Here is a 14,406-nt window from a genome sequence, read left to right as displayed (position 1 = left end):
CCATCAGTTATATTCTCAGGGTTTCCTGGGACAATGACCTCTTTCTTGTGAGAAGAGAGGTTGAGGGACGTGAATGTTCTCTGGAGTTTCTCAGAGGGGATTTGTCTGTGTGTGTTTGAGACTATGAGCACTGGTACTACATCACATAGAGTTGGCCTCCCAAGCTATGATCCATTTCTCTTTCGAGATCTGCAGAACATGAAGAGAAAGTATTTCTTGCTCATGTTTGTTGGTTTCTTTCAGTGAAGTGTGTGTGTGTCTGTGTAGAGTTCTGTACTGGCTCATCACGAGGAACTGTGTTGTGTATGTTGTTTGCATGATCCTGTTGTGGGATGTAAGTATGTGATACCCAAAATAAAAGATATACTCCTGATGGACAGAAGCAAATATTGCATCTGTTCATGCTCCTGGAACCACTTTGAATATTCAGCCTTATTTATCAATGCTTCTGGAAAGATTAGTGTGTTCTTTTTTTCTCATGTTGTAATAAAAAACAAATCAGAAAAGCTTTATTTTTTTTTCCTGTATTGTTAACCATTGTGTATCATGCTTTTTAGCAGTTCTTTTGGAGATGATGGACAATGGCTTGTATGTGGCTAGAACTAATGAGCTGTGCTTTACTTCAGAGCACAGAATTTGCACAGGGCTGCTTCCGTCATTGATGGAATACTGGGGAGGAGTGAAACTTAATGTTAGCTAGGACATAGTCTTACGCTTTTAGAATTTGAAGAGACTTTTTTTTAATTAACTGAGCTATTAAAAATATAGAAAGCAAGGCTGTCTGTCCTTTGTGCCCTTCTCTGCTTCTTATCTTTTCAGTCTTTCTTTCTGCAAGGATGATGAAGAGCTGTACAAGGCAAGCCTGTGTGGTTGTGATATGCTTGTTTTGCTGAAGCAAACTATTACCTTGCTGTGGTAGTTACCTCTTTCACCTCTACAACATGAGTAGCTTGCACTCCTGAGTGTTGCTTAACCAAAGCCAGAGCTTATTTATGATATTTTAAAAAAGAAAACTACTAGTCTACGATTAGAGTGATTTTTATCCTGTTTTAGAAGATAAATTGCTCTATTGACATTTTATTTTAAATAAATGCATTGCCAAAAATGAATATGACACTTAAAAGGCCAGTCCTGTATAGGTGAAGAACAGTAATAAAAATTCTGGAATTAGTATATAGCAAACATGTAAAAACAAGGTAATTAGGGGAAGATTAGTGTCTTGAAATTGAAAATGCCGATGTGGCAATACTTGAAGTGTTTTGGCTGATGCTAGGAGGAGCACGTAATCCTTTTGCTGCAGTGAAATGTTAAGGGGGGAGTGGCACAGGAGGAGGCGGTGTGAAACGTATAGCAGGGACCGAACTGACTTTGGGAAAAATCTAACGGTTCTGGGATTTGTGCGGTAGATGGCAGTTTTGGATGGAAAAAGCTGCAGCTGCCTTTGGCCTCATCCTCTTTAAAAAGATGAACGCAGAAGTACTTTTTCCCTTTCTTTTTTCCTCGTTACGCTGGAGCACTGCGTGCAGCCGGGCCGCCTCCGGTGCAGCTACCGCCGGTATCTCCGCGCGGGCTGTGGCTCCCCGCTGCTCGGGCAGCCGGCGGGAGCGCGCCACCGCGCCCTCCGTAGGGTGCGCGCGCCCCTCCGCCCCCCTACGTGACCTCCCGTCCGCCTGCGCCCGCGCCACCCGCTAGGGGGCAGAGCGCCGCCGCGCGACATCTATGGTTCGCGGCCGCTCTGGTTAAGGCAGCGCCTGCTCCACGGCTCGGGGTGGTGCTGGGGTTTGAATGGCTCGGCGGGAAGATGGCGGCGGCAGCGTTAATGGCGTCGCCCCAGCCTCGGCGATGGGGCTTCGCGAAGGGCGGCGGGGCGGCCCGGCCGCTCCTCTCGCGGCGGGGAGGGCTGCCCCGTCCGGCCCCGCGACTCCGTGCCGCGCTGTACTGAGTCCCCCGCCCGGCTTGGACCTCTCCCTGCGGGGCAGTGCGAGCCCCGGCACGGGCTCGCCAGGTACCGGCGGCCGGAGAGCGCGCCCCTCCACCCCCGTAACGGTCCGCAACGGCCATGAGGCGGGGACGGGGCGGGGCCCGGGGGGGCTCGCCCCGGCCGGGGAGGGGGAGGGCGAGCGGAACCCTGAGCGCCGGAGCCTCTCCCTACGCGGGCTGCAGGGTCTTTGGCCCAGGGGTTGCTCTGCCGGGGCTGCCCTTGGGCAAGGGGAAGCACCGGGCCCTTCATGTTAATATCCCTCTCCTGAGGGATATTAATATTCCCTCGAGGGAGGCTGAGGTACATGTTTATGTTAAAGCGGGCGGTAGCGTGCAAACACGTACAAAGGATCTTCCTGTGCTACTTTAACGTTTAGCTGAGGAAGGAAAGAAAACTGCCCTACGTATGTTGCTTGAAGTCGGGCTCGTGTCTTTTGTACGTTAACAGCGGGCCTTATTCTTGACTTAGCCTCTAGGTGCTGCCCTAATACAACAATCGATATGGTCCCTATTCTTTGCTGTATGAGGTGAGGTTCATCTAGGTTGTTAAATTGATTCAAGAGTCTGGTGGGCTGGTAAAGTGTGTCGCATCTAGAGGCACCACTTTAGGTGGTCCTGGTTAGTACCCTGATACCTGCAAATGCAGTGAAGTGTAGTAGTTTTCTATATGCCGTCTTGTTTATTTAACAAGATACTTACAAGATGTTTATATAACATCTTATATCTTCATTCCTTTTTGTGACTTTTAAGGAAAACATTTACATCTCTCAGCCTCTTCCACAGTCATGTAGCACCTTCTCCTTGATGTGAATATGTTCTGCAAGATATGGTTTTGTCAGCTTCTGCAGATGGGGCTGAGCAGGGCAAGGTAAATATTTAAGACACCTCCTAGAAGAGGACACAGTAAGTGCCGCAATTGACTCTGCATCCTGGAAGGATTTTCTTTTAAATAAATTGAATGCCCAGTGCTTTTGACCAAAGACATAGATCTTCCTCATTTTGACTCTTTCTTAGCATTTTTCTAGCAGGTAAAAAAGATTCAAGTGCAGTAGTACACTTTTGTACATAGATTTTAATGATCCCTTGATGCGCAAGCTTTCAAAACTTGTGTTTGGTGCTACATCTACAGGTATTCTTCAAACAGCAGAATCACGTAGTCCTTTACTTATGCTGTCTTTTACATGTAGTTTATTGCTTTTCACATTAGGAAAGAATTTTGAGATTCTGTTGTTATCGTCTTTTTTGTAATATTATGAATGATAATGTTGCCATTTTAGTCACACTGTAGGACAGGCAAATCTGGCCTCCTCTAAATGTCCCTTGGGAAGTCTGTTCTGCTTTATCGGACACTGCTGTTCATTCTTGATGGGGTTGAACCTTTTGTTTAGTGTCTGCATAGTACTTTGATTATACAAAGTGAAAGAGTTTGTCAAAGCTAAGCCTGTATTAGATTTCTAATGTTTGCGGGGAGATAATGATTGTGCATGAGTGCCAAGTAGGTTGGGGTTAACATAAGCAGGTAGCTGAGATTATTATTACTGTTGAAGGTAAAGATACTGGCTGCTTACATATGCTTGTATTTCTGATTTAGCCTGCCCTTATGCTGCAACAATGGTTGGAAACTTCTTTTACAATTTTTTGAATGTGCCAGCAGAAGAATGGGTAAAGTAGAGTCAGTTCATACAATTACTTGTTTTTCAAATGTGCTGGCAAGGTCTTTCACAAAATGCTCTTACAGAAACTAAGTAGTTGTGGATGAGAGGGGAGGCATTACTGTGGATCAGAAATCTGTTTTATATTTCAAATGAGGAAAGGGGGAATAAAAATTTCACTTTTCTTATGATTTAGAAAAAGGGAGAACCAGGGAGAGGCAATATCTGTAGTTGGCACAAAATTATTTAGGGTTATAAAGAAAAGAGACAAGCAGCAAGGAATGTAATTAACCTAAGGGAACTGGCAACATGGTGAAGATACTAATCAGTGTTGATAAACAGAAATAACATACATTGTGCAAAGTAGCTTGAGCTGCCTATTTCTCTTATGTTGTTTTCTTAATTCATGGTAAAGCAAGAAAAAGACTGAGTAGTTCTCTAATCTGTGAAGGTTACTGAAAGCTTTGTAGCAATAATCTAAAAAGGAAACGGTAGTCTCTGTAAGGATGAGATGGAAAATACTTTGTAATGCTGTTATATTAATCAGTGCTGAAACTCAGTTTGAGTCTGTATTTGGTAATGGCTACTCTGTCTCAAAGGCACATACCAGAGCTAGAGACAGTGAAGAAATGGTTTGAATGTGGCAAATCTTATAGGAGAAAAAATTGAAAAGATGATGTCAGGAGATAAGAGGGATGATACAACATATGTAGGAAATATTGAAAAATATAGAGAAGATAGATCAGGACTTTCTTGTCACCTTTTCTTTTAATCCAAGGACTTGTAGAGAAGTTTGAAATTTAGGTTTATGACCTAAGTGACCTCAGATTCAAGAGAGTCTGTATCTAATGATGCTGGATTTGTTTTTTCTCTAAAAGGGCAATATCAGAAGGTAAATGTTCCTGAAGACCAAGCAGACAAGTTGCTCCTTGCAAGCTGGGGTCTTCCCAAAGCAGTTCTGGAAAAATATCACAGTCTGGGAGTAGTACAGATGTTCGAATGGCAAGCAGAGTGTCTAATGCTTGGACAAGTTCTGGAAGGGAAGAACCTAGTTTACTCAGGTATGCAAACAGCACAGCAGCACCATTCACAAGAACATATTGCTGCTGAATGGTGTTGATCTGGCAGATACGAAGATCAACATACTCTTTATTTTGGAGAGACCACTTTAAGTGCAAATTTCTCTTTTCTGTCCTGTCAGTGTATCATAGCTCCTTGCTTATCTCAGAGCTGCTGTTTCTTCTGGAGCATAGATGAGAACACAGGTCTTGGTAGCAGATTGGAAGAGGGTATAAGAGAAATACTCTACAGTCACCTCCATGGCCCTTTGTGCAGTTAATTGCAAATGTAGTTATAGTTGTGGGAGAGGGGCATTAATTGAAGACCCCTGTCCCAAGTTCTCCAGTAACTGTTTTTTTACACTAGTTTTATGATGCTTGTCCCTTGGACTTTTTTCTTTAACTTTAAAAGTTATTTTTTATAAAAAAATTTAAAATGTTCTTCCAGCTCCTACCAGTGCTGGCAAGACTCTTGTTGCTGAATTGCTCATTCTGAAACGAGTCTTGGAGACTCGTAAGAAAGCTCTTCTGATCCTTCCCTTTGTCTCTGTGGCCAAAGAGAAGAAACATTATCTGCAGGTAAGTAGTATTCAGGAGGGAGAATATATGGATTATAGTTGTCGAGTCGCATTTTTTAAACAGTTAGAAGTCTTTGCATGGATATAAGGAAAAAATAATTTTGAAGGAGGTGAATTGTTTCCGAGAGGATTTGTAGATAATTTAAAATATGATCGATTTTCTAAGTTGGATTAAAAAAATTGAAAACTTTAGCCAAAAAGGCAAACTCAGAAAAATTTTAAGGAATTGATTAAAACATTTTATTTCAACTTTGATTTTTAAAGGATTGTTATTTGCATTTATTTGTATGTTTTATATTATAAGAACTTAAAAGTAATTTTCAAATAAGAGTTTGTGTCTGAAAACCTACAAAGGGGAGATTTCGGCATTATCAGAAATAATTTTTATTTTAGCTTTCCTTGGGCTGTTCCAGCAGAATTTTGTGCTTTTGATTTCACTTTGATTTTGCTAAAAATATGTTTCGGCAGCATGTGGTTGTCTTGGCTTCCTCACCTCAGCTATTTAAAAACAAAATTGCAATGGAAACAGCCTTTTTAAAACAAAACCCTTTCTGCTTGGAAGACTTTCATATCAAATATTGCTTCCATTAGCTAATATGACAAAGTAATAACAATTACTAAAAGCAAATGTAAAACCAACAGGTGTTTTTGTTGTAGTTTCTGACATCTAAGAAATACTGGGTGTTATTAAACCGAGATGGTATCTTAACCTCACACATTGCTAGGAAATGCTACAAACTGAATGCAAAAGCTATTTTGTCATGATTGATAATGGGGAAAAATATACTTTTGCTTTAATCTCGCAAGGCTGGGACATTAGTGATGCTGTGTTTTACTACTCCTGGCCTAGTGTTTGGCTTTAGCTGCACATGCTTGAAATCATATGGGATCCTGGCCATCTGGTTCAAATATTTATACCTCTTTTTAATGCAGTGTATAATGTGCCATAACTTTGGCACTATGGTAGTCACTGTTTCTTGCCTTTCTGCTGGGAAACCTGGCATCATTGTACTTGGGGTCCAACATTTGGCTTTTACCTCACATTTTCCAGGAGCAAGGCCTCTTTGTACGTAACTCACTGGTATTGTAAAATGTTTCAGTGTGCTCTCTAAGCTTCTTAATACTAAACTTATGCTGTTATACAGCACAGTAGTGCTCCCCATTTCTTACTCAGTTATATGCACTTTATCCTGCAATTATGGACTGGGTGGCTTCTGGCTGTGGACGTAAAAAAATACAGTGGAGCAGGGGACAATTAATAATAACTGGCTGAGCTATGGTTTTAATCTGATTAGCTGACATTATAAGTACCATGAATTGTGGTTGTAGGATGCAGGCTTTGAAGTGATTCCAGAAAAATTCAGGGTTCTGACTCTTGGCATGACATTCTGTCTCCTTGGAAAACAGGCCCTGTTTCAGGAGGTGGGTGTGCAAGTTGAAGGCTACATGGGAAGCATCTCTCCCGCTGGACATTTCTCTGCCCTGGATGTTGCTGTCTGCACCATTGAGAAAGCCAACGGTCTAATCAATAGACTCATAGAAGAAAACCAGATGGACTCACTTGGTAAAATGCTAAGGCTTGACCATTGGAGGGATGAGGGTTATTAAATAATATGAGTGTATGTGAGAATCATGGGAAACGGTATTTGTTCAGGTATGTATGTGACTGACATGTCATACAGGAAAGCTGAGCAACTTTTCTTCCTCCCAGTCACTGCTGATTTGGATTTAGGAACCCAGTCTGGATTTTTCTATATAGCTCAGTGGCTGGGGAGTGAGTAGGTAAAAGCTGCAACTTTGGTTTGTCTGACATGGATGACAATCCATGGAGAGTGATAAGTTGCAATGAGTGATGATTCCCATAGCTGGAGAATGTCTTACAATTAATGAAATTGAGTTAGAGGTCTGGGATGTGTCTGAGTCCAAGGATGTTTTTTTTTCTGGGTTGGGACAGAGGACTCTGTGTACGTATGGCATCTATGCTTAACCTTCACTTAGCTCAAGGAAGAGAAGGAGTTGTGTTTGGTCTGGGTCCAAATAAGTGGAATGAATTGTTAGAGCCCTTCTGGGTAGGTGTGATGACTAGGAGGCCTGTGACATTTGTTTCTCTCTTATAGTTCGCTCAAAAGCCTGCTTGTCCTTGTAACATAGGCTTCTGGGTCACCATGGCCCTGATGGCCACTAGACAATGATGGTATTCATTTAGTGTTTGAGAAGAGATATCAAACGAGGAAAAGAACCTGTTTCTATTGTGCGCTTTGAGGTAGCCATGTTTTCCCAGTACAATCGAAAGTTTGTTCTCTTTGTTTGCCTTCTCAGTAAAGCTATATCCTGCTTTATTTTGTTCAGTAATCCCTCCCATCTTGACTCTGGTCTGTAGCATAGCTGGTTGCTATTTTAAGTTTATAGAAGTCAGAAAACTAGATGAGTATCAAACTGCTCCGAGACTTCCACCATTAGAACTGCTGTTTCATATGCATCTGGTGTCATAATATTCTGTAGTGTTATATACCAGTTGCTTTTAAAGACAGAAGGGAATAAGGGAAATAAAGCCTTGCAGGTTTTCTCAGAATGTAAGATCATGGGATAACCCATTCACACGTGGATCTCAAGTGGTTGGCTCACCATGAATGCTTAAGACTGCCAGCAGGTTGGAGGAGGAGTAAATGACTGTGGTTGTGCAGCATTTCAAGCTCATTTGAATTGAGGCTGCTGCAGTCTGGCTCAATTTTTGACTGTACCTTTTCATCCGTTCCCTCACAAGAGAAATGGCAGTCATGCAGTGAATTGTTTCAGGATATGGCCCAAAGCTTGCCGCTATTTGTAGGTTTGTTTGTTTGTTTTAAATAGGATTTGTATGAGGTTAGGTCACCACACTGTACAAGTTGTAGTGCCAGCATAAGGGAAAGAGTGGGGTCATGGTACCCTTGTTTATGTTGGCTTGGGAGCTTTGGAAGCATACTCAGTGTATTAAAATGTGTTGTCTAATATTTGCATCTTTCAGAAGGTGGAGCTATGCCAAATCCCTTTGGTTTGTGCATCAAATCCACCCCTGTGTTTTGCTGGGCTCTGTAAGAGGAAGGTGCCTGAGATGAGTCAGATAAGTGTAAACAGTCAAGTGAATACAAGATTTGAGTTGGAATATGTGTCCCCAACACTGATACCTCTTTAAAGCATGATGTTTTCTTTCACCGTTTGAAACCTTCTCTGCTGCAAGCATCTTTTTCCCTTGCTCCCCAATATGACTATGTAACTGAAATAAGGGTAAAAATGTTTTTTTCTTTTTGTGCTTATTTCAAATTAAAAAAATCATCTTTTAAGCAAAAAAAGACAAGTTTCCTATTTGGAGATAATTTTTTTAATAAAAGCTGCAAAATATAGGAATGGGCTGGAAGTACCTTTTAACTATTACCTAAAGCAAACTTGTCTGATACTGCAAGATTGTACATTGTCTCCTAATTAATTCTAAATTTAGACTACTTCATAACAAGGATGTTTTATCTTTTGAGATGAATTATTGGGAGATGACTGCAAGTCTGGCTGGATTCCATCTCAAGCTTGAGCTGTTCCTTTTGTTGGTGTCAACCTCCTGTGGATAACTCAGATTGCCTTTGGAAATTGTTGAGCGAAATTCAGATCCTATGCCTGGCAGAGCTCTCTTGCTGTATGAAGCAGTTCAAAGCGATTTGATTTTGCTAATTATCATATAACGTGTACTGGTTTTGAACATCCAGGTAGACAGGAAATGGAGATATTCCTCTTGGTATTGTTCAGCCTTGTTTCTTGACACTGATGCTAAAGAAATTTTTAGGAAGGCAGATTAGAGAAGAATCTTCTTTCTCAACATGTCAGCTGGGAATGGATTTGTAATGTGCAGTCAGTTGTGAAATTTAAACCTCTTCTTTTTCTTGATTTAAACTTGAAGTTAAAAAATTGCTGGCTTCATTGTATTAAAAAAAAAAGTCCTCTCTGCCTGTTATTAAGAACTGCTTAGATTTAAATAGGATGTGGATTTAAAGCACCCTAGTTATTCTTGAATAAACATGTACAAAAGCCCTCAGTATTTTTTATTAGTTTTTCAGCAGTCTTCTGGTGTCACACCTAATTTGCAGGCAAAAGGAGGAGACCAAGGCTAGCCTCATTTTCAGTAGTGATGCAGTATGATGAAATTACAACACCACTTGAAGTCCTGAGCTTGTTGTCAAGTTGAAAAGACAATTGCATGCTGGGACCTGTAGTCTTCCTTGGCTGCACTTCCGTTTTAAGATGAGGCTATGTTTGTGAACAATACTGGCTGCCTGGTTACTCCAGCTATGCTGTCCCAGCGAGTGTCTTCTGAGAAGACTGCTTGAAGAGAGAAAAGCACTGTGCATGTGTGACAGTCAGCTCTTGTGAGCTTGGAGACTGCTCAGGGTAATGCAGTAGACAGCTGTAGTGTGGGTTTGAACATTTATTATAGCTGAGTAGCAATAGAACATGTGACCCATCCAAAAAATAGTGACATTCCCTGAGTTTTGGCCTGTAGATACCACTAGTGTTCTAGACTTTATTTCAGAAAGCAAAATGTGCTGCTTCTTGGTACAAAGACTGAAAGGTGTTCTATGCATTTTGCTTTGGTAGACATTGCATTACCTTGTCCTGTCTCAATTGCTGGAAGTGTTCAAATTGTTGTATGGGGAAGCAGGGAGAAACTTTTTCTGGTAGCTGAATAATTCCCTGTCTACTAACAAATTACCAATCTTTATAAAGAAGCACAGAATAGAGGAAATATAGGAAGGTGGAGGAGCTGAAGGGGTGGGAGTTTGTACAAGAGACTGATGAGGCAGTGCTGCACTCTTTTCTAACTTAAGTGGCTTGAAAGAGAAGGAGGAAGAACACAGAGAGAAAAAGAACATACGTAGGAAGGAGAGAAGAAAAAACAGAGGGAAAAATAGCATTGAGGTAGATAATAGGTCAGGTTTACCCTTAAGCTCCTGCTATTTTCACTGTACCAGCAAGATCTTTTTATATAGCTGTACCGAAGGAAAAAAAAAATCTACAGCAGCAACACTAACGAAGCCTAGTGTCCTCTATTCCCTGCCTTTTTTTACTTTTCCTCAGCCTCTTCCATGTCTCTGACACTGTCAGATGGCCAGAGTGCATGTTTCTGCTAGGTGTGCTGGGTGGTTACTGCCAGAGGGAACATGCAATGGCTGAGTTGCAGTGGCTGTGTTTTCCCCTCCGGGGGGCTGACATCTCCTCTGGGATGTTGTCCCCAGCTGCTGACATTCACAAAGCTTTTTAGCAACTATTATCTTCAGTATTTCTACCCATCTTGCAAGTTTGATGGAGGTGGCTGATAGATTAAAAGGTTATTTGAAGGAGGCAGGGTAACAACAGAGTGGTCTCTCAATCTTTTCATAGGATTTTTTTCATAGGAAGCCAAAGTTAAATAGTAGAGCTTATCCTGGTTTGGTAAGTGAGGAAAAAAATGTATTAGCAGAGCACTCTATGCCAGTGTAATTGCATCTGCTCTAGATTTTTTTTCTGTCATCACTGAACTGGTAAGGAGTGATGTTTTAACCAAGATAGTGATGTCAACAAAAGTTTTGACTGGGTCATAAGAGTACTGGAATGTTCATCTCCAGACATTCTGAAGCCTGGGGTATTTTACTTGCAGACAGGTTGTGATAAAGATGCAGTGATACTGTCTTGGGAGGTGGCCAGATTCTAATAACTCAACGTATTTCTTTCTATTTTTTTTTAAAAGCCAGTTGTGTGTTGGGGGCAGAGAGGGCTGGGAGGTGAAATGTCATGATGTTGGTTATGATTTGTCTCTTAGAAGAATCCATGACAGAATGAAGCCATAACAGGTCTTGGTAAGCACCACCAGATGTGTGCATTTAAATTTCAGTTTATCATGTGGAATGTGAAAGGACATTGCCAGATATAACCTGTGTGCTTCTTTTAATCAGGAATGGTGGTTGTGGATGAGTTGCATATGCTGGGAGACTCTCATCGAGGATATCTGTTGGAACTCCTTCTGACCAAAGTTCGATATCTTACAGAGAAGGTAGCAAAGCGGTGGGTAGACCAGGATATTTGTCTTCTAATAGTTATGGAGTTATGGAGGGCTTAAATATTTTCTGGCTTTTTCTTTAAAGTTCTGTGTCAAATGTCTTCATCCCAATAGCTACACCAAAGATCATCTTTTGGCTCATCACTTTATGCAACTGGTCCCTGTTGCGTGAAGGGAGGGAAAGGGTATGGTTAGGTAGAAAGGCCCTCCCTTATCTGGTAATCAACTTTGCCTGCCAGAGCCATCCTCAAAAGGACTTTCACTGAGTCAGGTTTGCAAAGTTGAACAAAATAAACAGTTCTTTAAAGCAACAGATCCAACAGGTTCAGGACTGCCAGTGATAAATGCACTTACTGCAACAAATTCTTCTTTTTCGAGCTCAAACTGATAATTAAGCGCTTTCAGCAATGGTGTTTTTCCCAGGCTAACATCTGACATTGTCGGAGGTGCAAACCTTACCAAAAAGGCATCCCTGTTCTAAGGAGGAGAGAGGTCCAGGCCCACCAACCCTTCCGTAGGTTAATGTTCTTGCCTTCAAAATGGAGGATCGTTTATGTGCTGAATTTATACTCTTGGCGAGGTGGGGCTGAGTCAAACACTGTGGGATGATTGTTCCTTGTTGAGCTCAGCAGAGGGCGCCATTGGCTGCTGGCCTTTTTTGGCCTTAGCAACACCAGGCTGCAAGACTCCTGCCTCGCCCCAGGCGTCATTTTGGGTGGAGCAATGTTGAGTGGCGGCGATACCGCTGCCTCACTCTGGGCGTTGCCTCACTGACACGGGCATTAGACTGCAAATCACCCTTTGCATCTGCTGTTTACCCCTGGCAGGGATGATCAAAGATGATCATAGACCAGTATCCCACCGTCCCATTCCACCAGGGGTATGCTCCAGGGGTCTTTATTGTGTAGGTGAAGAATGTGTTCTTCACTGTTGCATGATCTACAAGTCATTGAAGCCCATACCTGGAGAGAGAGAGTTTAAGCTCCAATAATTTATTTTTTAGTAGACAGCATTGTCATTTTTTGATCCCACTGCACTGTACTTACTACCTGCTTATCCTCTGGTGCTGGACTACAGGTGGAGCTGGAGGCTGCTTCACAGATAGATCTGTCATGGGTTATAGTTCTTGTTTCTCCTTACTGCTCTGGTCAGCTGACATGAGATCTTGTAGATGTTAATGGCAACTCTGGAGGTTCATAAGAATTCAGTATCTGAATCCTCAGCACCAAACCATGCAGCTGCTTCACAGTGCCAGAACACATCCAGAGACAAATGCTGGAGGTGGTGCGTTGATCATCTTAATCTTTGCTAGTGAAGCTGAGAGAAGAGTCTAAATCAAATGTTCTCTGAGCACCAAAAGCCAGATTTCTCCAGCTTTTCTCTGTTGCTTCCTGTTTTGTGAGTCATATCACTGCTGGGCTAAGCACAGACTGCCTGTTTAGTTCTGGGGGAGCTGCCGTTTCCACACTTGGCTCTCCACTGATTCTTTTAGCCAGTTTTTTCCCTCCTGATTTCCAGGTTCTAGCAGTGTTCTGTGTCTAATCACCTCTGATTCTGGTACTCTCCCCATAACTCCTGGAAGCCAGTGCACTTCAGAGCAGTGTTAGTCGCTTTGCCATTCCTTCTACCACTGGCTTATCTTGGAGTTGCAGCACAGATGCAGTACACTCTCTGCTTTCCTGCTATGCATTGGAGAAGCATGAGAGAGAAAACATTCATCAGGGAAAAAGTGACAGATGCATCAAGGAATGCTCCTGAGAAGATAGAGTACTTCAGCCTTTGCAGTATAGGCACTAGGGCTCAGATCCTTCATCTCTGTTATGGTCAGGCTGACCGTCGTTCCCCTTACCACTTACTGGCATGAAGGAGATGACCGTTTTTTGGTTTTGATATTTACTTGAGACTCCTAGTGTTGAAGACTGCTATTTCTCTTGAACATCCTCCTAAGCCTTTTTTTTTTTTAATGGGAGACCCTTTATCCAAATTCTTTAAAGACTCTCCAGCCTTGGCTGTTATCAGAATGACCAGCAGTGCTTTTAAGCACTTTAAGTGATTAGCTGGATGTCCCACTGAAATAGGGGACTGTCTTTGTACCAACAGAACATTCTTTGAAGGTTGTTGCCAGTGTGGGTGCCCTTGCTTTTCAGTGAAGCTTTTGCAGGCACAGCCAAAATTCTGCAGCAGATTTCTCTCCTCCCCAGTGAGAAAGAGTGATGTGGAACTGGAACTTTTCTTTTTTTTTTCTTTTTTTTTTTTTTCCCAATGATCAAAGTTGCTTTAGGGGAAAAACTGGCAACCGAGATTTGGGAGCTATACTAACAAATGCTTGAGTGGCTTGGGTAAGAGAGTCCGCCTCTTTCTGTCTCCCTTGTTTCTGTCTTGCTGGTGACCAGGCTTTTTTACTCTACCTTCTGGGTAGTCTTGTTTCCTCTATCTTGCTTCTAGCAGCACCTTCTGGGAACGTTCAGACAGTCACTGAGCTCACACTGATTTCTCAGACCTTTTTGCAGACAGTACATAGGTGACAATTTGAAGGACATTTGACCATGCTGCTGTGGTTTTCCTTCTGGCTGAAATTCTTCAGTTTTCTGATGGACTAGCAAATCTCCATTGAAGACCTACCTTTTACTGACACTGTCTGGGTAGCTCCAGGGCTCTGTTTCTTCTGATTTCAAGTTCTGATCAAGGCAAAGCAAGAGGAGGTATAGATAATCTCATTGATTTGGGTTGGCTTAGGTAGCTCTTGTATTAGGAATTTTTCTTGCTTCTGACTTGAGGAGTCTGAGAGCTCTCTCTCCTCCTAGACCTGCTGAATTGGAACTAAACGCTATTGCATCCTGCTCCATTTTATGTTGTGTATGCTTGCTGGCTACTTGCTAGAGCATGCCTCCTTCTCCCAGGTAAGAGAATTTTTGTTTTAGTTGCATACTGGCCTCTGTGAGAGAGACTTGCTTGGCTAAATGGGTTAGGCTTTTGGCCTGACAGTCCAAGTCACTCTCCCCCAGTCTGGGCATCTTTGTTGGTTGAACTAGTTTACTTCTTAAAGATGTTGATATTCTTTCTCTGGGGAGAGTGCACCT

At 42.2% G+C, this 14,406-nt stretch overlaps 1 protein-coding gene across 1 annotated transcript in view; it reads left to right on the top strand.

Annotated features, from left to right (window-relative positions):
- Window positions 1–1,785: 1,785 nt before the first annotated feature.
- The window catches only part of POLQ (DNA polymerase theta), a 64,548-nt gene continuing 51,927 nt past the window's right edge, over window positions 1,786–14,406 (top strand). Inside the window, exons 1-5 of the mRNA XM_067302255.1 lie at window positions 1,786–2,005; window positions 4,511–4,693; window positions 5,139–5,269; window positions 6,676–6,832; window positions 11,223–11,331. Of these exons, the coding sequence (XP_067158356.1) occupies window positions 1,786–2,005; window positions 4,511–4,693; window positions 5,139–5,269; window positions 6,676–6,832; window positions 11,223–11,331 (800 nt within the window). The remainder of the gene's footprint in view (window positions 2,006–4,510; window positions 4,694–5,138; window positions 5,270–6,675; window positions 6,833–11,222; window positions 11,332–14,406) is intronic.

This window comes from Apteryx mantelli, chromosome 1 (genome assembly GCF_036417845.1).
Source record: "Apteryx mantelli isolate bAptMan1 chromosome 1, bAptMan1.hap1, whole genome shotgun sequence".
Classification (NCBI taxonomy): Eukaryota; Metazoa; Chordata; class Aves; order Apterygiformes; family Apterygidae; genus Apteryx; species Apteryx mantelli.
This window is presented reverse-complemented; position numbering and strand designations above follow the sequence as displayed.